General features: G+C 40.0%; 3 protein-coding genes and 1 long non-coding RNA gene across 8 annotated transcripts; 2 read left to right on the forward strand and 2 right to left on the reverse strand.

Moving 5' to 3' along the window:
* The first annotated feature begins 1,642 nt into the window (after positions 1 to 1,642).
* Positions 1,643 to 17,150, forward strand: LOC105685548 (transcription factor kayak). 4 transcript variants are annotated; one of them, XM_020851977.2, is made up of 4 exons: positions 1,643 to 2,001; positions 2,136 to 2,392; positions 14,467 to 14,901; positions 15,078 to 17,150. In XM_020851977.2, the coding sequence occupies exons 2-4, from the start codon at positions 2,264 to 2,266 to the stop codon at positions 15,681 to 15,683; spliced, it is 1,170 nt and encodes a 389-aa protein (XP_020707636.2). In that variant the 5' UTR covers positions 1,643 to 2,001; positions 2,136 to 2,263; the 3' UTR covers positions 15,684 to 17,150. The 4 variants fall into 4 exon arrangements, with proteins under 4 accessions (XP_020707636.2, XP_012255174.2, XP_012255173.2 ...); XM_012399751.3 differs by having other exon boundaries at positions 2,139 to 2,392; XM_012399750.3 differs by lacking the exons at positions 1,643 to 2,001; positions 2,136 to 2,392 and adding an exon at positions 4,717 to 5,130.
* LOC125500226 lies at positions 9,521 to 10,682 on the reverse strand. Its single transcript, XR_007277467.1, has 2 exons — positions 10,250 to 10,682; positions 9,521 to 10,162 (listed from the first exon to the last, which is right to left on the reverse strand). It is a non-coding gene; the product is annotated as an uncharacterized LOC125500226 (long non-coding RNA).
* Positions 16,327 to 21,679, reverse strand: LOC105685546 (ribosome-releasing factor 2, mitochondrial). 2 transcript variants are annotated; one of them, XM_012399748.3, is made up of 4 exons: positions 21,406 to 21,679; positions 19,560 to 21,328; positions 17,692 to 17,838; positions 16,327 to 17,598 (listed from the first exon to the last, which is right to left on the reverse strand). In XM_012399748.3, the coding sequence occupies exons 1-4, from the start codon at positions 21,551 to 21,553 to the stop codon at positions 17,428 to 17,430; spliced, it is 2,235 nt and encodes a 744-aa protein (XP_012255171.2). In that variant the 5' UTR covers positions 21,554 to 21,679; the 3' UTR covers positions 16,327 to 17,427. The 2 variants fall into 2 exon arrangements, 1 of the variants encoding a protein (XP_012255171.2); XR_007277466.1 differs by lacking the exon at positions 16,327 to 17,598 and adding an exon at positions 19,329 to 19,425 and having other exon boundaries at positions 17,730 to 17,838.
* On the forward strand, positions 17,832 to 19,698 carry LOC105685547. The gene is made up of 3 exons (XM_012399749.3): positions 17,832 to 18,175; positions 18,273 to 18,422; positions 18,491 to 19,698. Exons 1-3 carry the CDS (start codon positions 18,050 to 18,052, stop codon positions 19,409 to 19,411), a joined length of 1,197 nt encoding a protein of 398 aa, XP_012255172.2. The 5' UTR covers positions 17,832 to 18,049; the 3' UTR covers positions 19,412 to 19,698.
* Positions 21,680 to 21,702: the final 23 nt, after the last annotated feature.

Here is a 21,702-nt window from a genome sequence, read left to right on the forward strand (position 1 = left end):
GGTATCGCTCACTAAACCCAAATTGTTCAGATAGAATGAGCTTCTGCTGAAGCGACAAATAAGATAAGATATAGACTATTTGGTGAGTAGGTATGTAATTACTTTAATGTATGTAAAGCTATTTTGTCGCATAATAATTATGCAATAATATCAAAATGTATAAGTATTCATTCAGGAAAAATGAGACCTCGAATACTCCTGATCTTTTGTGCATATTTGATGAACAATAATGAAGAAATCATGGTAGGAATGAATACATTACAAGAATTTCAATTTCATTTTATAATTGAAATATTATAATTGTTGCAGTGCTGCAGTTTCTCAGTCTTCGCTATACATAGTTAAATACTGCAGCCAAAGTGTAGTCGCAGTCTTGGTTTTCCTTCACATATGTAGTGACTCTAATTGCTCGTGGATAGAAGAGACAAGGAAATGAAAGCAAAGTTGGATGGAATGAAAATCTCACAAAGCAATTTCCGCTGTATCCTAGATGTGGATGACGTACGTAAGTCATTTTACTACATACATAAATAAGGAACACCTGCGTCCGTTATGTGACAACAAGCTTATCCGCAATACCACCATCCTCATGACGATGACTTGCGAGACTTAATTCTTTTGCTTTGACTTCTACTGAGGTCTGATACCCAGATATGGGTCCATTTAGAACCTTGACGCATATAATACGTGATATACGTATGTGTACTTACTAGTGCATCGAGGCTAGCTCATGGACAACATCTGCCAATTTCAATTACCGAGAATCCAACATAATTATTATAATAAACGTAAACTAGGTTAATGTCAACCTTATAATCGACGTGTCGATCGTTCTCTTTTTATCAAAATAAGTAGAACGAATTGCATTGTTATTACAGCAAAGTCCTCTGAGATTTCGTTTTCAAGTGAACGGTTACATATGCTTGTATGAATTTTAGTGGAAGTAGGGGACAAAAATATTACAAGTGGGGGAAATTGCTCCCGTGTATCGGCAGTACATATGTATGTAAATACATGCATAATTCGGGTGATTTAGCGCGAATACCTGAAATTTCGTTCGGGTGAGTCATGCATCTAGTTTGATACGACCCGACTACCCCGGTTTCGTATCGCTCCGCCCACATGACCCGCTACAGCAGTAGCTCTTTTATGAATCACCGAAAATTCTGGAAAGGAAACTGATCTTGTTTAAAATTCCGTTTCTACGTGACGTCACTTAAATGATCTTCAGTGGCTAGTTTTTACACATGAAAAGAATTAGGCGATCCTCTGTTTCTTTCGAAATTGACGACACCAATTTTCGCGATTAATTATAAGATCAAATACAATACATTACTGTTATGTTTACCATTCCTTTGTAGTCTGACTAGTTATACCGTAATTTGTGTACCATCTTTCTTCGTTACACTCATTACTGGCTGGTTGGCTAAAATACGAGATTTAGACACAATTTCAGAACTACAAATCCAATTTATCTAGAAATCATTTGGCAAATATATCATTTGAAATGGTATTTAATTGGGAGCGGGGCACCTAGTAGTCCTTATTCGTTCCTGGCTCAATCTAGTCCCGATGACGTCACGTGCTCCATCTTGTGATTGGTCGCTAGCGGCTCTTGGCATGACGGGAATAACGACTGACATCATTTGTTTCAAAGATGGTGGAGCGCCGCGATCATCACCCCTGTCCCCGCGTTTGTTGGTTTCCACGGTATTCCCCCACGAGTGAGTCATTCGTGATCCGTCCATCCATCTTTCGGGTTAAAATCTGTAAGTTGTAACTAGCGAGACGAGAGTTTTTCAAAATTAAACTAAATCCAAGGTTGAAAGCCCAGAGATAATCCTTAAAAATACTTCCCCATGCCATACATGAGCCGTAAGATCTTATGGTGGTGTTTTCGATTTTTTCGAGCGTGAAACTGGAGTAAAAATCTAAAAAAATCCAACGTTGCAACGGCGCAAACTTCTGACGCTGTAGGGGCTCGAAACTGTTTACTGTAAGGTAAATGCGAGATTTTAAATAGTGTTCAACTTCTTGGGTATGTCTGTCGCTTACAAAGTACAGACGTGATATGCATATTCTTCTTAAAACTCTCCGCTCGAATCTGTGGTGAACGATTTGTTTTCTATTTCTAGCAGCCGCGTATTGCTGCTCATTTTTATTGTTACGAGGAAGAGAAGAAGAAACGATTAGGCAGCGGTTCCCGTGCCTCAAATTAGCCTCAGAAAAAGGGTGCATTCGATTTCTTGAATAAGAAAAAAAAATGAAACTCGACGTTGGCGACGCTCTCTACGACAGCTCGAGTGTGTCAAGCGACAGTGGAGGATCCCAAAGTTCCCGTGTCAGCCATGATTTTCTGTCAAGTATCGCTAACTCAACTACACCTAATAACGTGAGTTTTTTAATCATCTAATTATCGAGCGTTTCTACTTTTTTTATTTGTGAGATACGAATATCTGCGGCGACTCGCGTCAAATTGTGCGACTGAATAACAATGACTATTATGTGCCAGGGGTCGTAGAAAGAGAAGGTTTCTAAATACCAACACCACAAGTGTCATTGCTACATTAGGGGCGTCAAATTATTGCAGAAGACCCCGAGCAAAAAAAATATATAATGCATTATGATTGTGTTCGTTACCCTGTTTGATTTGGCACAGTAAGCATAGATGTATGGTTTCCCTAACCAACAAGTAACAGCTGTCAGACACCAGAAGCCATGCAATTTAGCCTAGCTGGCCATCAGTCGGATCAATATACAGCTGATTATACATTCTTTCCTGTGTGAATGTATAAGTTGATCGAGATATACTTATCCTATAATCTGATGATACTGAAGAGTAAATGGTGCTCTTTGCTGTCTGTACCTAGTTTCTTTAGACTTAGAAAGTTGTATCAACTCAAAAAAGGAGGTAGACTCATTAATTTTAGATTAGGAATTTTTCCTTTGTTCTCTGCAGTTGAGGGAGCCCTTATTCAGAAAATAGAAACCTCATTACAAAGATGTGCCAAAGTTTGGGTTTTTCCTCTTGAACTATAACAATCATTCATTCGAAAAACAAATCCCAATCCATGAGTCTGCCGGGGACTTTAATTTGTGTTTGGTATAGCACCTATAACTTGAGGAAAGTAAAACTGCTTACATAAGACTTTTTAACTTCCGGATGACTCATTCCTTGTTACTAAACAGTACCCAGAAGAAATCAAACGAAACAGAGATAAGCGTTTATTTATGTCTGCAGATGTCGTGATTTCTTTCGGGACAAGGTTGTACGCTATAGAGTGTACCAGTACATTCATTTGTATATTTATTTTTTTGATCCAAAAGAGTAACATACAAGATGATTGAGGCAGTGCAATGCCCTTAGCATGTTATACTACACGCAAGGTATGCAGTTATACTATAGACTATTAAGAGCAAAGGGGCTTTCCCATTTCAAAATAGAAACGTTACAATCTTTTGTCCGACTCATGGCTCTGGGTATAATCTCTGACTTGCAGCTGCAGGGTGTATTTGGACTCTATCCTCCAAGGTGATATTTTTGCTCACTCAATTCACGCTGGGTCTGCAAGGGGTTTTTTTCATCGGACAATTTTTATCTTTGTGAATTTGCCATAGATTATCGACGAGCACCAAGTCACGCAAAGTGTTCCTGAAGCGTTGAATTATAATTACGTTTATTTACTCTCAAAGATTGGAAAAATATTCCATCCTGATGTGATTAACCAAACAACTAGATAAGATTGTGGCGAACTTATCATAACGCGGTCTTTCTGAATGTCAGAATCAAAAGACAAATTTTATTCTGCTTAACCAAACTCGACGAGTAATGTATATTTAAAATAATTGCTGTAATCGCTATCGATATTATCGCAAGTTGATAGGGTCTTGACGATAGCTGCAGAGGTGAAAAAAATGTGAGTTGTTTTTGGTCTGTGCAAGTATCATTTACCTTCACTCGATGTAATGTAAAGGGATGGTGTACATGACCCATTGTAGGCGTGCTATATCTAACAGCCTTTTACGTAGTTCTTTGTTCAATTGACCATTGCACTCTGCTAATTATTGTGACGGGATAGATGAATAAATAATATACATTGGTAGGCTTTGTTCTTTACTTTACTATACATATGTAAAGGTATAGTCATACTGTCATCCCTGCAGCTGTAGCAAAGACAAATTTATATTCATATCGCACATTGTCTTCTTATGGTAAAGTATACATATACTTGAACACTAAAATCGTGTAATTGAACGTGTGATTAGAGTATACCGATTAGATATTGGAGTAGCCTGTGCCAGTGTGAAAAATTTTCGAAATTGATGAGCTACTGATAAATGGTAACAACTCCGCAGGTGCGGGCAGATTCTGCCTTATCTTCCAGGTAGAGATTGAAAAAAAAAACAACCCGCACACAATATGGAACTCACGCGCGTTTTATCCAAACGGATTCTCCGAAGTGTTCGATAAAAAGAGAAGGGGGTGTATATTCCGATTGGACGGTTCCGTTTTACTATCGCGGGAATCGACCGTCAAGATGGCGATGACGTCACTCATCCGATTCTGTTTGCGGTGCCTTACGCCTTACAACTTTCTGTCAGGGTATGAGTTTACGCGTATATGTACAAAACTATGCTTATATACACGTAGGTAGGTAGAGGTAGGTAACGGAGGGGGAATAGTTGCTTGGGTCTATATAGCGGTTAAGTCACGTTGGGCAACTCAGTCGGCTAAATTAACCAGCCTATGAGACAACCGTTCTGTGCTCCCGTAGTGCCAAGTACGACACGGAGCATTGTGTTTATTAACTAGATCGGAATACAAGAGGGAAATTATCCGTAAATTAAATATTGCTCAGTGTGTTTGGATAATACAGAAGACATTTTGGAAACGTCGCTTTTATTTTGTTTCGTTTTAATGAATAATAATTGAAACGTCGCGAAGTGCCCACGGTTTCATTCGATATCATTGAACTGTTATAAATGACGCAACGCGTACCGAGTGCTGATTTTTACGACGTTGACGTTGCAGCTATCGAAGATCACAATTATACTATGTTTTCAATGTATTCGCCAATCAATTCTAACACAGCTGATCCATGGCATTTGACTAAGGAAGAGAAAGCAATGGTAAGAACAAACTAATTGAATTTATATCTATACATATCGACAGTTTTTCAAACAGAAGAACATGAAAGAAGATTTACAATATGGGAATTTAGATCGTTATTAATTTAGATGCCGTTGAATGAAAAGCAGGTTTTACTTCCTCATTGGTATTCTCTATAAACCCGTTTATTTATTATTATTTTTTCCTCATCGGACAAGTTTTAACTACGCGCCATATAAATACCGTCATCCACGGTATAGTCGTCATAGGGGAGAAATGAAAAGCAACGTTTACGATTTCATGCAAATTGTCTTATTTTATATTATTCGATTATTGTCGGACGACAATAATCAGTGAAAGGTCATCAATTACGTGCGCTATTTCGATAATTGAAATTATCATTAGCTATCTCATCTCCGATTTGACGAAGCCATATTTTTAGCCCATCACCGACTAGCGCTCGTACGATCAGAACTGTTTCGCTATTACGTCTTTTCTCACGCCATACCGATTTTTAGTCTTTGAATTTTAACATCTCATCGTCGAATGCGAAAAATTCTTCGAGATTTTTCGCATTCGCGGCGACAAAAATATTAATCTTAATAATAAGAAGAGGAAGAAAAAAAAAACGCTTACTTTTTACGCGGTACAGAAAAACAGTGAAATCTTTTTAAACCGGAAGTTAGGAGTTGTCTCTTGTTAACCCGTCTATTATAAGGTCTCGCAGTAGTATGAGCCAGCTTTAGCTTTTAACATTGAGTTCGAGATAATCTTTCAAAATGACAATAATTGAAGTATTACAACTCGAGGCAAACTAGACTAGGAGGTGTCGAAGATCAAAAATGTCTTCCTGTTCCAAAAACAAGCTCACGTCTCGAACAATTATTATATGTAATAGAATCTAAAACTCCGCTGGTCCTCGATTATCATCATTATACCGTTTACTCTGTTCATTATCATTACTCGAAATACGGTACCAAAAGAGATCATTCAACGTACAATTTCGTATATTTTATGAGACGCGTGGGCGTGTGGAAACGTTGAAAATAGGGCTTACCAAAAATAGTTTAAGAAAGTTATTGCGACAGAAAAATTATTGAATTCTCCGGTACGCGCGTATATCCACGCGAATAAAGTACGTAAAGTCAAGCGCAGCTTGAGTCATATTTTTTTCTTGTTAAAACCGTTTACTTATTAACGAACAACGAGGACGAGGAAACTACTTCCAAAAACTAATTACGAATTATTCTAATCTACTGAAAATAGAATCCTCGGCATGTTTCACGAAAGGCACACGTACCGCACATTGAAATCTCCAAAGATAAGATACAAGTATGACTGCTACGCCCCCCCCCCCCTCCGTCCCCACCTCTGCTTTGAAAAATTATCACTCGCCCATGTTACATCCTTAAATGTACCTGAATTCACCGGTGTACAGATAATTATGTTGTTTATTTTCTCGCGTCAGTCACCGACTTGTATGTATGTATACAGAGTTTTGCGAACGTTGCACGTTATTTAACGATGATAAAAACATAAGGTATCTCCGTCTTCTCGGGTAACGGGTTCGTAGCCGGATATATTTTTATTTTTTTTTCTCATATAATTGGGGTGTGCGTACTGATTTTCTATTATCGGGGTATTCGGAATAACCTCGAATGAAATATCTGCCTCTTTTCGACACAAGTCGGCGATCGATGATCGATCAATGGAAACGAGGAATTCGAACCTGCGACGATAACGACTGAATAACAATAACTATCAATTGATCGTTCGTCAGGGAAAATACTCGGAAATAGTCGTTGATCAACGCGATAATGTTGGATTTGTTTTTTTCACGATTGCGCACAAGGAATTAGCGAGCACGGAACTGTGTGTGCCGCATTCGTTCTCATATCACTCGCGGTTGTTCGAAGTAAACTTTTGCACGAAAAGGAGAAAAACGCAGTCGCGGAGTTCAATCGATTTTCATCTCTCAGACACACGACCATTTTGGTAGCCGACATCGGCTCGCGTAGAGGTAATACGTTTGCATAAATTATCGCACGCTCTCCGTCCTTTGTATTGTAACGTATCTACTTTACACAGGTATATAACGCGAATGTGGCGGAGGTTCGCTAGCTTCAAGAAATTACCGACTAGACAACGACGACAACGACGACGACGACGACGTCCTTACGCGAAACGATATACCAAATGACGTCACCGGCGACACCATTAAAAACAGCTTGTCATCGTATCTTTGACTGAAACTACACCGACACAAGTTTACTTGCGACCAGTCGTTTCTAGTTTTTCTTGGTTCCATTTTTTTTTTTTCTCCGCAACGTAAAAACGGTACGTCGGCCACTTTTACTTCCGTTGTATTTCCGCTGTTTTCTCATCGATCGATATCGATTCGGTAACAGTGATCTTAGAAAAAAAAACTTTATCTGCTTCCGTACAAAGGTGTACGTTTATTCAAGGGCATGCTTTGTGGAAGTTGAGGTGCACGTGACTTCTTTCGCTGCGTCAGGTCCGACCACGCAGTCCAAAGATTCCTCGTGGATGACGTAAGCGTTAAGGCATTTCCGATGCGCTGCGTGTATACGAATACACGTACACGTATTCTTATTGTCGGGCACAAAATACGGCGGCCGCGACTCGTGGACGAAAAAAAGGGGCGCTAGGGAGCCCAGCTGTGTCGGTCGTCGGGACCTTTATCGCTCGGAAAACGTTCATCCGATAAAATTCCTCGAATGAGAGAAAAGATGTGGAAAACGAAAAGTGGTCGCGCGTTCGAATCACTTTTCTTTGTCCCCCGTGCGATCGCTCCGTCGCACGGTGTAATACGTGTCCGTATTATCGTTCGAATTGCGCGATATTTCGCAACTGGGTACAGGTGTAGTAGCCGTGGCGGAACAGAGGCGATGCCTTTTCAGCGATACCTAAAATGTGAGCGCCCACTTTATCCAGATTTTTGCACTTGGAGTTCACGGACAACGATTAGCAGCGTCCGATTGTCGGGGTTTGTCGGGCGAAAAAATTTATTCAGATTCTTGGTACGCGACGTCAAAGGTTCAGCTGCACGTCGCAGGTGTCAGGTGTTCTTTTGACAAGCGTGCGTGTACAACGTTCGATATCCACGGCGCAGTTTTATTTCGATTAAATCGATGGAGCGCGTTACGCGAGGCGATAGGAGGCGCCGTTTTTGGAATCGGGTAGCTAATTTCGCGAGAAAAATCAAATTCGCGGTTTTCAGACGCCATAGGAATAATTACCTCGGGCCGGTTACCGTCCATTGGCGGATTACGATTTCACAAGCAACGGTACATGGGCCTCGATCTATAGGCAAACACACCTCTGTATCTATAACAGCGATCCGCGTCCTTGTCCCCACTTTGTACCCGTTGGTGTTTCGTTCGTGTGGATAGAAAATCGCATGTGTTTATGCGCGTAACGTACACCACATATACCTACGCGTGAAATATCGAAATCGGCCCGCCCGACTTTCGCAGTTTCTTGGATCGCTGCGAAACTACGCGATCCGCGCCTATCCTTGTGGGTGTTTTTTTTTTTTTTTTTTTTTTTTGGCTATGACGCAATTGCTTTCGGGTGTAAATCCGCGTCATTCCCAATCGTAGATTCGAGGAAAGTTCGCGCTTACTGCAGCCGAAGAAAGTTTTGCGAATTTTTTTCCGTTTCCTTTTCGTTTCTCCATCGATCGAGACGTACACCTATATGCGTGTATGGGAGTACCTAGCGCGTTAACCTTTCTTTGTTGCACTCGCTTTTCTTTGCGACTTTACAGCAGCGCCGCAGACACATCTCCGCTTTCTTATCCTTCGCTCTCCTTTTTTTTTTTTTTTTCTTTGGTTTATTTGTCTCGCAATGCCTCATCCGACTTTCAGACCTTCGCAAAGCGACCTACGCGACGAATCTCCCGAAACTTGCTAAGATGGGAATAGCCCAATACAGCAGATGCCGAGCTCTCTCATTATCCGCTCAGCTTTTCCTCAGCTCTTCTCCGAATCTTTCCAGTCCACGGTACCGCGTGGCGTCGATGAAAAAAAAAGGAAACGAACCGGGCTCCTCCCATTCTTGGAGTTTTGAGTGACTCACCTTGTACAATATAGACGGATCACGGGTCGCAAGGTATTTAAAAAAGTATATACGGTTGACCACTTTACTTTATCTTTGGTGTACCATACACTTCTGTACCGAGGTTCTTCAGTTCGTGATATGTATAACTTTATGGTTATTGCCGTAGCAGGGGAAAGACGGATACGGATACTGTACGTACAAATAAAGCGTCGGTATTATTCTTCGTTAAATATTCCGAAACACTTGTCGAGTTTAACGAACTTACGCGTTCAACGTATACTACCGCAGTCGTGTCGGTACTCCGGTCTCGTTTTTCTACTTTATAAGTATTGTTATTTATTTATTTATTTTTTTTTTTATCATACAAACTATACTGCAACGAATGGCCCTTACGTCCTATCGAACGATCAGCATAAACGTAGATAATTCTTATGACTGTCCCACTGTCTGTTCTCCGGGATGATCCGCTGCCATTCTTCTATTTTTTTTCTCCCACAACCATCGCTGCGGAGGTGCTCAAAATTCTATACAGAAGAGACAGACAAATTTTTTTCAAAACCTCGTTTCATATTCTATTCAACATTTTATACTTTAACAAATTAGGGTGTCCCATTGTCGAGTCTACCATTGTGAAAACTATGCATATTATTGTCAGTTATAATATCAAGAATACCATCAAGGTTTATTATTTTCATTACTATCAATTCACAGCCAGCTCCACGATGACAAAAGGATGTGTACGATAATTATTTTTTTTTTTTCCACACTCACCACGGTATCCTGGTTTTCGAGATTTTACACAATTACGTACTCACGTGTACCTACATCTATATCGTGCGGTTTCCTTTATCAGATGCGGCTTTCGCGTTTCCTTTTACGTTTGTTTTTTTTTTCTCTCCCCTCACATTTTTCCTCACATCGCGAAATACGATCGACTTCGACTAGCGGCGGTGGATCACTTCCAATTACCTGCAAAGTAAAAAATTCATTTCCAAAATCATCAGTCGACTACCGATAATTCGTTCGTCGGCGCAAAACTATTGTCCCTACACCGACCAGATTCGGACTTTGGTGCGTGAAAATTTCTACTCGCGGTAGAGAGAAAATGTTCGGTTCCCCGTTGGAAGAAAAATGTGTTTGCTCCGGTACGCCCCGCGTGCAATCGACCAACCACCACTTACGTGACTCATTTATACGGTACGTACGTATAAATATGTACGTATTTTCCATTAGTCGCGACGTGTCGCGCCTGTCGTCGCGGCGTAAACTCATCATCAAGTGGTGGGGGAATCCCTGTATTTTATCTTCCTCCTACTCCTCGTATTTTCTTCTTCTCCTCTTCCTCAGTGATGATCCTCGTCGTCCCGTGCCCACCGAAAGAGCCCCGGGTACCACGGGGTGGCTCGTAGACTTCGGAGCTTATGTGGGCTACGAGTTGACAGAGCTGAACGAAACGAAAATCAAGAGAACTTGACGATACCGCTGTCAGTCGAAACCTCCTGCGTCTGCCTAGGCCAGAGGTGGTAGCGATGGTGGTATGGTGGCGGTGGAGGTGGTGCTGCTGCTGCTGATACTTGTTCTTTACTTCATCGCGTAGAGCTGTCAGTGTCACTCGGTTCACGTTGGGAGGAGGAACGTGTCGAAAGAAATAGTATTCGATAATGATTAAAAGACGAAACGTGCGTGCTGAAAATTTATGCAAACAGATCGTAGAATAGGTACACGTTCGCACGATATTTTAACGGTTGTTCAGTTTTTAACGGATATCGATTTTGGAGAAAATTTCTATCTCTTGGTTCGTGCTCGTTGTGTTACACTGGTTGGTGTTCGTAACGTACGCGAATTGACCGAACTTTCGTCATTTGTTCCATTCGTTTATCACATTTATTATTCTTCGATCGATGATTCGAAGAATTTTTGAATAAGGATAATCGTGCACCGGACAAAAAGGGGATTACCAACTGCGTTTCAATTTTCAACGGGTAAGAGTTATGATGAAATGAGTAAAAAATAATACAGCAAAAGGATGATGAAAAAGACGGCGATATTTTCTTGATCATCGAGTCGCGGACACCGGGGAAGGAGAATTTTTTTTCCTCACAATATAGGTGTATATATACGAAGCGGCGTATTTGATTAAAATTAAAATGGCGTCGAAAGTTTTTCCTCTTATATTCATTTTTATTAGTTTCTTTTTCATCCTAACAACAACGAACAATTAACGCGTAATTTTTCATGCAGGAATTTGACGAAATATTGAGTTTTTATTTTCTCATCTGATTGATAACAGTACACCCATACTCGCGTATATCGAAACGACTACGTACGCGACAGAGGACTTGACACGACACAATGAATAACAAAGAAGTTATTGTTGGATCACCTCGCCTCTTCTTATAGCCTACTCCGTACAGGTTAGATTATTATCTTCATTGTGAGGAATTTTTATCCATGCAAACACATTTTAATCCGACGAAAAACATCATCCGTAACCGACTACCTATTTTCCGAAATATTTGGGCGATTCGTTGAATTCATACCGTGAAAGTAAAATGCGATATTATTTCGTTGCTGAGATTCAGAGGAAAGCTATATTTGATTTTACAATTGGCGGTCGTTACAATTTGTTTACTGCAGCAAAGTCGACCTTGGTCTCGCCCACCGCGGGCGGGTTGATTGTACCGCTGATCTTCGTACGACACTCTTTTGGGTGTTCCCCACGATCTACTACTACCACTACTACTACTGCTGCTGCTGTTCCTGCTACCGCCGCCGATTATCCCGATCTTTCATATTTATTGGTTTTTCTACCTGCGGGAGTTCGGATGTTTATCGTATATCGAAGATTTCGTCAAATTTCACGGGGTTTTTCCACCCACTTTTAGAATTGGAAATGTGTAACGAGCACAACGACCGATAGGTACATGCGTACAAAGATAAAAACCTGCAGTGTGTTATCTCTGCTTTATTGTAGATTGTATGTACGTGTAGAGTGTGGTTCAGACAATGGTTCAAGTTGCTGGCCGAATATCGTAGGATTTTCGGTACACACGTGTTCCTGGTGTGGATAAGTTTTCGGTAGATAAGTCGAATCTATGGGTTTTCATGCGGGGTGAATGTAACAACGACGTTTCGGTATCTCGTCGATGTGCTCGAATCGAACGACGAAGATTTAATTGAAAAAGTTTTAACTTCTAGCATTTCAATTTTATTCCAACAATGGTTTCTATCGTTTGTACGGAAAGGGGAGAAAAAAAGTTGGCAAATAAAATTCATTATGCAAACCGCGTGACGCACAAAGAGACGAACTAATACCCCCATGCTATGGTTACTACAAGCGTTATACCCCGAGCGAGATGTTTCTCAAACATTGATTTCTCTCTCAATAGTTGCATATATATTTAATTTTTCTGGCTGTAAACTCCGCTCACATTTCGCTATACATACTGCATTCATGAATATTGTTGTTTTGCGCTTTTGCGATAAGGAGAAACGAGAGCCTCGCGTGCAATTTTAATATCGCTGAGCATGTGCTTGTATACGTAAGTACATGCTGCACTATCGAAACTGCAGATGTGCAATATCGCGATCGAGATGTTCGGTCAGTTTGTTTTTCTCCCCTCTCATTCGCACCGTCTCTCCTCATTTAGATCGATGATTCGAGATTCTGATAATACCAATTTCGACTCGTTACTTTTACCACTTTTGCTACACTTGCCGTATACTATAATCCCGGTGTGTGTTGCCGTTGCGGCGGAGAGGCGGTACGAAGATTCGAAAAGTTATTTTTGGACGAAATCGTTGGCGCGAGAAGAAACTTTGCCGTTACCGTCGTATTCGTATAGGTGTATCGGTACATAGGAGTAGAAACGAGGTAGGAGGATCAGAAATTGCTACCGACTATTCCTCTCTCAGTTTTATAGAGGCATCCGTCGACGGAAGCCGATGGTAATTCCGTAACGACTCTCTACGGCCGCGGGAACATTTTCGCGAAGCCTGTACAACGACGAAAAACGCGACGTGATGCTACGAAATTTTATTTAAACGACAATTGGGGGGGAGGGGGGAAATAAACCACAACGAACGAACGATTCTCATCATTTATTTGTTATGTAATTCTACATACTATTTACGATTCATTTTTACGATACACAAGTACAATAACACATATATACGTATGTATTACCATAAGTAATTGTACTCGAAAGAATTCTCTTCAACGACGAATTATTTATCGAAAATATATAACGAGAACGAAATAAGTTACCTGCTATGGATCCGGTTGATATCGCAAATATTTTAGCCCAGGAACTCTTCTATCAACAGGTAATGATAACGACGTAGGGATTTTTTTTTATTTTTTTTTTTTTCTCTTCTTCTTCATCATATTCCCGCCGAAGAATAATAAAATTCAACGAGTCTTCGTTCATTTTTCAATTATGTCAGGGAAGAGAAGGAGGAGGGCAGGGGGGGACGCATAGGAAGATAGGAGGACGAGGTGGTAGATTAGAATCGCGAGAACGTATATGTATATTTATTTATAGAGACCTGCGTGACTTCGAGATTCAGCGACTCTTGGATTATCTTATAGCGCACGTTTTGTATCTTCGTATACTACTGTGAATTTTGTTGATAATATTGGCTAGTTTTTTCCTGCAACGCACGCAGCAATCACGCATCTTCGCGAAATATCCAAACAATGGCGAAAAACCGGTAGTACGTGAAACGAGAGGACAAATAAACGTGATAAAATACGATGCACGTAAAATAATATACTGACCAGCTATATTTTGATAAAAGGCCTGCAGGCGGGACTGACGAGATAGCGACTCAAGTTTGCCTCTTCCTTTTTTTCCTTTCTTCCTCATCGCTATCTATCTTCGAATGTGTCAATAACAGAGCGGAGCACGGAATTTGAGGAATCGTTCCGACCGTATCTAACGATTAGAACGATTTAATTTTAGCGATGATACAATCGATGTTGCAGGTATTCCTTTATCGCCCGTTAATCCGATGAGTAATTTCACAATCGAAGCATATCTAGAGTTGACAGAAGATAAATATTGCAGAAAAATAAACTTTACCCTTACAACAATGACACCCTTTTCATTGCAAAAGATAACTTATCTCTTTACCTGTGTAACTCAGTGCGAATAACGCGCCCGCGGCAACATTTACCGATGTTCTAGAGTGTCCGGTGTTATACACGTACCAGTTGTTCCCGATCGCATTCAACAATTCGTTAATTTCTCCTTTAAATTTGTCAATTGCAGTTGGTATCACTCGACGGATTACACAGCGGAGTACCTACGAGGACAACACCCACCCTGACACCGACGACGCTCCGTAGCATAGAGCAAACATTTTTGGAATTAACTAGTGAGGCGGGATCGCATAGCCGTGAAGCAGGATTCGTGCCCCCGCTGGTTGAACCTTCCCAACCTACTCCGGCGCAAACACAAAATTCTGGAGTACATCATCAACTTGGACTGAACAACGGGATATTTGAAAATAGTCAACAACAATCTCAAGCTCAACATCAACAACCGCAACAAACTAGACGCAATATGGGAGGTAGAAGACCTACTAGAACCATCGGTATGAGCCCAGAAGAAGAAGAAAGAAGACAAGTCAGAAGAGAGAGAAATAAAATGGCTGCAGCCAGGTGCCGCAAGCGAAGAATGGATCACACCAATGCCTTGCTAGAGGTGAGGAAAAAAAATAACTCATTTTTTGTACAATTTATAAACTTTTGAGGTATTCTCTGCCAAGTCTCTTGTTTCTTGATATCCGAAACGGTGTAGGACTCATCGCGTCCCCCCTGCTCTATGTTGTAAGTAGGTGTCCTAGATAATGAAAAATAATTTTCTTATTTTTTTGCTAGGAAACCGATGGCTTGGAACAGAAAAAACAGAACTTGCAAGACGAAATACAGCAGTTGCAACAGGCTAAGGATGAATTAGAATTTATTCTAGAGGCTCACAGGGCTGTTTGTCGTTTGAGGGCTTCTTCGCCGCAAGATGTTAAACCTGTCATAAAAGCTATCCACGGTGGTAACGATTTGCAGCAGGGTAGCAACGACGGTGGTAACGATAACAACGCAGAGTTCGCAGAGCCCATGAAGAGGCCTGCTGTAGCCGTTAACAAACCTAACAGACCCAATTCATTGAATGTCGGATTCGACAACAACAACAGGCCAAATTCTTTACCGATATTCAACGAACCTAAGGAAAGACCCGATACTCTTCAGTTCAAGACCGTTGAGACTCCAGCGTTTATGAAAACCGTTCCGGAAGTTGCGGGAGTTCCTATAACGACACCGTCGAGTGGAATTCCCTTCAATTTCGAATCACTTATGGAGGGAGGCACCGGACTTACACCTGTCTCTACTCCCTTAATACCGTCTTGCTCTACTCAACAAAGAAACAATATCTCAGCTGTTGATCTTAGCTCACCTGATGCTAATCCACCTAAATTGGTCAGCTTGTGACGCCAGGATAATGAACAAGAAAATGATTGCAATAATGAATCAGACGATAACGACGCCGAATCACTTGAGGGTTGATTTGTATTATGTATTATGTATTATCTATGAACGTATGATCGTGGTAGGGACGATTCATCGACGCTAATTTTTAACGAAGACAAGGGTTCGACCGTACACCGTACGAATCGATATTGAGTATTTCATTAATCGTTGATCCCTCGGGCGTATTTTCTTAATTTGTAATATGAGATAGCAATAAGTGAAGCGAGAGGGAATTCAAAGAGAGAAACCTCCGACCATCTTGACGGTTATCTACACACACAGTTTTCTCTTTCTTGCGTGCATTGTTTGACTTTACATTTAATGTTTCGTTTTTATTGAGCCAAATGACAGTAGCTACAGTTTCCATGAGTATCATCTCCGCGCGTATCTAGTGCTCCAGTTCATATTTTAGTTTCGAACTTGTCAAGTTTTGACGCTAGATTTTTTCAAGAATTTGTTCAAAAACGAAATCCAAAGAAGAAACAAAAAATGGGAAATCCGTCTAAAAGCGAGTGATAATACTATTACAGTATATAATATTTAAAGATTACACAAATTAGGTGGTAATAAATATTATTTTAATTAGACGTATAATGATCAATGACTCGATACGCAGAGATACAAATATTACGCGTCAAATAAGTATATATTGATTATCGTATTTACATACATAGTATACATTTTAAGTATAACAGGTATGAACAGTTATTATGGAAGGCAAAATGCTGAATTTTTATAATAATATTCATAAGAGACGCGACGAAAGATTAATGGAGTTATAATAGAAAATATAGTACGTTTTAGCTCAAGTGTTATTTCAGGGTTTAAGAAATAATAGCGGCAGTGAAGTTGAGATGTGATTTTCAAAAAATCAATTCGTTTTTTCTCTGACTTCTTTCTCCAGTTAGATAAACGCTCATCCCTATTCTAAACGTTATTATGTATGATAAAATACATGTAATGTAGGTGGTTTTAAACTGACCATGATACGCTAAAATGCCAATCACTGTACGCCATGGTGAGACAATAGCGTACTGGCCATAGGTCTCACGATTCGGAGGGAAAATAAAAATCAATCAATCTGTCGATCATTCATGAAGTCGCAATAACGATGACCAGAACAGCTTCGTGTTGTTTCGACGGAGATTATGATTTTTATTCACATCGATAAGTTTATCGTACAACTATCAGCCACTGTTAGAAGCCGCCGAATGAGAAAAGCCTCGATCAATTTATCGATAAAATTTGTGTAACGTTTGATCTCTCCATGAATAATAATAACAACAACAACAATGACGATGACGATAATAATAAATACTTTAGTAGTAAATTACTGGGTATGTCATATTATGTATCTGTACATATTATGCGTAATTTATAACAGCCTACGAAATTTTAATACAACATATACGTATACATACACATTAAGGTATATGTTTTACTCTTTCCCTGCTAGTTTTGCATGATCTTGCGTAGTGATAATATTACAATATTATTACAACCTCATTTATTTATACCTCTATACTTCATTTGTGGTAGAATTGAGAAGATAAAGTATTGTCTGTTATACTTATAGTCATTTTAAATAGATTTTTCCCACTTCTTAGTATTTCTCCATTGCGAAATACACACCTATTTAGAAGCACAGATTCATTCATCTTTTCTACGATTGAATTTGGAGATTGACTATAGATTATGAATATAATCAGTTGGGTGAAAAACCAGTAACCCGTTCGATGGCAGCACGTTCATCAAGCAAATTCATTCCTTGGTAATGATCAAACTCTATCGAGAAGGATCCAGCACCCGAAGTTAGAGTACGCAATGTCCTGGAATAGCCGAGTAATTCAGCCAGTGGTGTATGTGCGTAGATAATCTGGAATATTTGAATTTGAACAACTGTCGTTATTCTCCTAGACCGAACTCTGGGTAGGGAGCTGTTCGTTTACCATATCATCATTGTAATTACCTTGCTCTGACCGCGAGAAGTAACTTCTTGGATTTTTGCTCTGCGACGCGATAAGTCAGATATTACTTGTGAGAGAGTTGCATGTGATGTTACAACTTCCAATTGCATTATTGGCTCTAAAAGTATCGTCCCACCTGTTTGTAGTAGCTGTAACGTGAAGTTTATGTAAGATGAAATGCAGATTGATCACAACGTTTTGATTAGTTAAGAGTTTAAAGGAGCAGAAGATCCAAAACAAAAGTGTGTGTGTAAAGACGCGAGAATCGAGATATTAACATATTTTGATTACCTATCGTGAACAAGCGCGAGCCACAAAATTCTGTGTTATTACTTAATTAAAAAATGACCAACTATCACGATGGTATCGTCCGGCTTTTTGTCTCTGTTATACAGTATCAGGAACAAGCCGCTAGAATACTGGAGCAAACGGCATTCACCGACAGGACGGATACGCAAAATATTGGACATGGATTTACTTGATACAGTTAGTGAAGCTTCAATGCGTATTGTCCCGGCTATTTTGAAAATTCTTGGGAATGTCTGAAGTATTCCATGTACCATATATTTATTTTCATGCCTAGGTTATCGATTTGCAAGACCTGGAGAAATCCAGCAATGTTAATACATCAATTGCCTGTCCTGCTGACGCCCAAAAACTGTTGAACATCCATCTACCATTGCTGGTTATCGTCATAAAAAATATGAACGTTGAGTGTTGTTTTAAAGTTCAGGTAAATTTTGGAATGACCGTTAGCCTTCCGTTATCTACCCTTTCAGCTAATATTGTTCACTACATTAGGTTCTTGACACAGACATGATCCGCCACCACTTCAATTTCTCAACGGAAAAATTCAAAGATGATCCTAACATTCGTACTCATATGGTCAGCCAGGTTGAGTTGAAGCTGGTACCAGGATGGAACACGGTTGAAGTTGATTTAACTTCACTCACACAGCATGCTTTTAACACCCAGTACAAAGCAATGCAGAGAATTGAGATATGTGCAAACTGTAGATTAAGACGAGTATACTTCCTCGATAGGCATTACACGAATTTAGAGATATCACCAGCCCTCTGTCTTGCATTCTTTGATTACTTTAAGCTGAAATGGGGCATTCATTTGACAGAGAAAACAACACAAACAGACAACTCATTCTATTCCTCGTATAGTAAAAAAAAGTGTAAATCGAGTAAAGGAGCAGTGTATGAGGAAGCTGTTAATCTTGTAGAAATCAGACGATCACGTTTCTTGAAAGAGGTCCAGATTAAGGCTGAGAAGTTAATTACCGATTTCTTCAAGAGGGCTGATACAAGGCTTGTAAACATGTTTGACGTGAAGAGCAAAATGAAACTCATGATATTCTCTGTTTTCACCCTTGGCAACAAGAGTGCACAAGTAACGAATTCGAAATATGATTTTAACAAGAGTTCACACTCAGGATTGACTTCTGACCGATGCAAAGCTGCTAGAAAAAAAAAGGACAAGACTACAAGTGTTCCAGATGGAACAAAGGAATCCGTTCAAGCTCCAGCGATCAGGAAAATGCGGAAGAAAGAAAGAAACAAAAGTAAAGAGTGCTGTGAAGCCGTCAGAGGCTTTGACAACATCTCAGATGAAATTCAAAAACAAATATTACCTGAAAAAAAAGGGCAACAGCAAATGCAAGGGGAATCAAAGATCTCCAATTCCACCAAGAAAAGTGCACTCTGTTTTGTTTAGGAATGAAATAGAAGCTAGAAATAGAAGAGTAGGATCATATTGGTAGCATACCAAATTCCTAAACGACCCTTCTCCACTCAATTGAATCCATGTGTGAGATGAAGCATAAATTCAACAACTTTTTAATAATATTTGAGCTTCTACTCACCTTCTGTATGCATTGAGTAACTGAGGCAGATACAAAGGTATCCGAAGTCCCTTTACTGAATTCTAGCCAGTGAAGAGTAACTCCAACATCAATTACTGGACAGCTAAGTTTTGGGCCGTGAGCAAATGCTACTTTTATCCCCTCGGTAATGGCTTGCAACTTTCTACTGCTCAATGATGTAGTGTTAGTTATGCAGTCAGGACTTCTATCAAGATTTAAAATATCTTTTCCTTGATATTCTGGTACCAAAGATAACGTCATATTTATACTGTGCTGAGTAGTCCCGATTTTGTGATTTGACTCATATTTGTCTTTTACAGTGGCCTGCAGAGTTTCTTTGTAGGCTATTTGTAGCGGACCTAAATCTGCTTCTATTTTATACTCAGTTTTTATCCTCTGCCTGATTATTTCAAGATGTAATTCTCCCATTCCAGCTAATACTGTCTGTCCTGTTTCCTCATCCTGAGTTACACGCAGACTTGGATCCTCCCTTTGAAGCTGTTCCAGTGCAGTATCTAATGCTGATTGATACGCTAAGGATGGTGGTTCAATAGCACAGAAAAAAACTGGATTTGGAATCCTAGTGGCTGTGTCGAAGAAGCTTTCTAAATGTTCGGCAGACACATTTTGCTTCTGCATGACTTTTTTTGCCTGTTGAATCGATGAAGCATTTGCAGCGAGTAAATCTCCTGTTACAGTTGTTTTCAAACCTGAAACAGCCGCGATATTGCCATAATTTACAGAGGCCACTTCTTTGTACTCGTCCGCATAAGCTGCATATAATTTTCCACTCTGCTCCATCTTCTCTTGCTGCACATTATAAACCTTTTGCCCTTGTTTGAAGGACCCAGAATAAATTCTTACAAACGTCAATGCTCCTTTCTGCTTGTCATGGACTACCTTGAAAGCCCGTGCAGCCAAGTTATTACCAAAATATTTGTATTGCTTTGCTACTGGATTTGTTTCTGGTGAAGGTAGGTACAGAATAACTGCATCCATTAGCAGCTGTACTCCTATATTTTTATAAGAGCTTCCTAGTAGCAACGGAACTCCCTTCCTTGATATCGTGCTCCTTCTGATAGCATCTACCAAAGTTTGGGCAGATATATTATCGAGGGATTCTTGCTCTATAATAAATTCAGCCAGCTTGTCATCCAGCTCAGATAATTTATCAGTTAGCTGCCTGCGCGCTTTCATAGCTTTTTCCCACAGAGCCCCATTTTTACTCTCAGTCAAATCGCACCTCTCAAATTTTCTGCCACTTGCTTGTTTATCGAATTCCAACAGCTGCAAAGTTAAAACATCGATTATACCTGTTAAACCAGAACCATTTTGTACAGGGATTTGTGCAGGCAGACCAACGACGTCAAATTTGGATTCAATGGATTTCACGCAGTGATCAAAGTCCCCATCCGATCTGTCCATCTTGTTAACATAGACTACTCTTGGGAGATTATAACGGTCTGCTTGCCGCCACACAGTCATTGTCTGAGCTTCAACTCCTGCAGATCCATCGAGAATGACGATTGCCCCATCCAGCACACTGAGTGTCTGCTCTACTTCCATTGTAAAATCTATGTGACCAGGAGTATCGATCAAATTAAACCTGTGATCTTTCCAATCAAAAGTTACCGCTGCTGATGTTATTGTTATCCCGCGTTCACGTTCTTGCTCCATATAATCCGTAACCGTATTACCGTGATGAACTTCACCCATGTTAACGATTGTTCCTGAATAGTACAGCATGCGTTCCGTCGTCGTTGTCTTTCCTAAATTTTAAGCCAATTTAGAGAATAAATTCATCATACTTTTGTTTAATTAATATGATCAAATTCATTATCCATACCGGCGTCGATGTGGGCGAGAATTCCGATGTTCCTAACTCGGAATAATTCGATACTCTCACTGTCGGAATTTTTTATTTGACTGAGGGTTTTCATGGATCTTTTTCGGAACTTGCACCATGTTTCTCTGGAAAAATAACGCCTGAGCATGATGATCTTTTTAAGCACTAAGCAGACTGCATCGATGAGTCCAGACTATAAGCGACCATATGATTAATTAAGGTTATGGCAGTTCGCTAGAGTTTTGCCGGAGTCAAGTGTGACAGAAGCGAGCAGACGACTACTTTACATTTGCACGT

The sequence above is a fragment of the Athalia rosae genome, chromosome 3 (assembly GCF_917208135.1).
Source record: "Athalia rosae chromosome 3, iyAthRosa1.1, whole genome shotgun sequence".
Classification (NCBI taxonomy): domain Eukaryota; kingdom Metazoa; phylum Arthropoda; class Insecta; order Hymenoptera; family Athaliidae; genus Athalia; species Athalia rosae.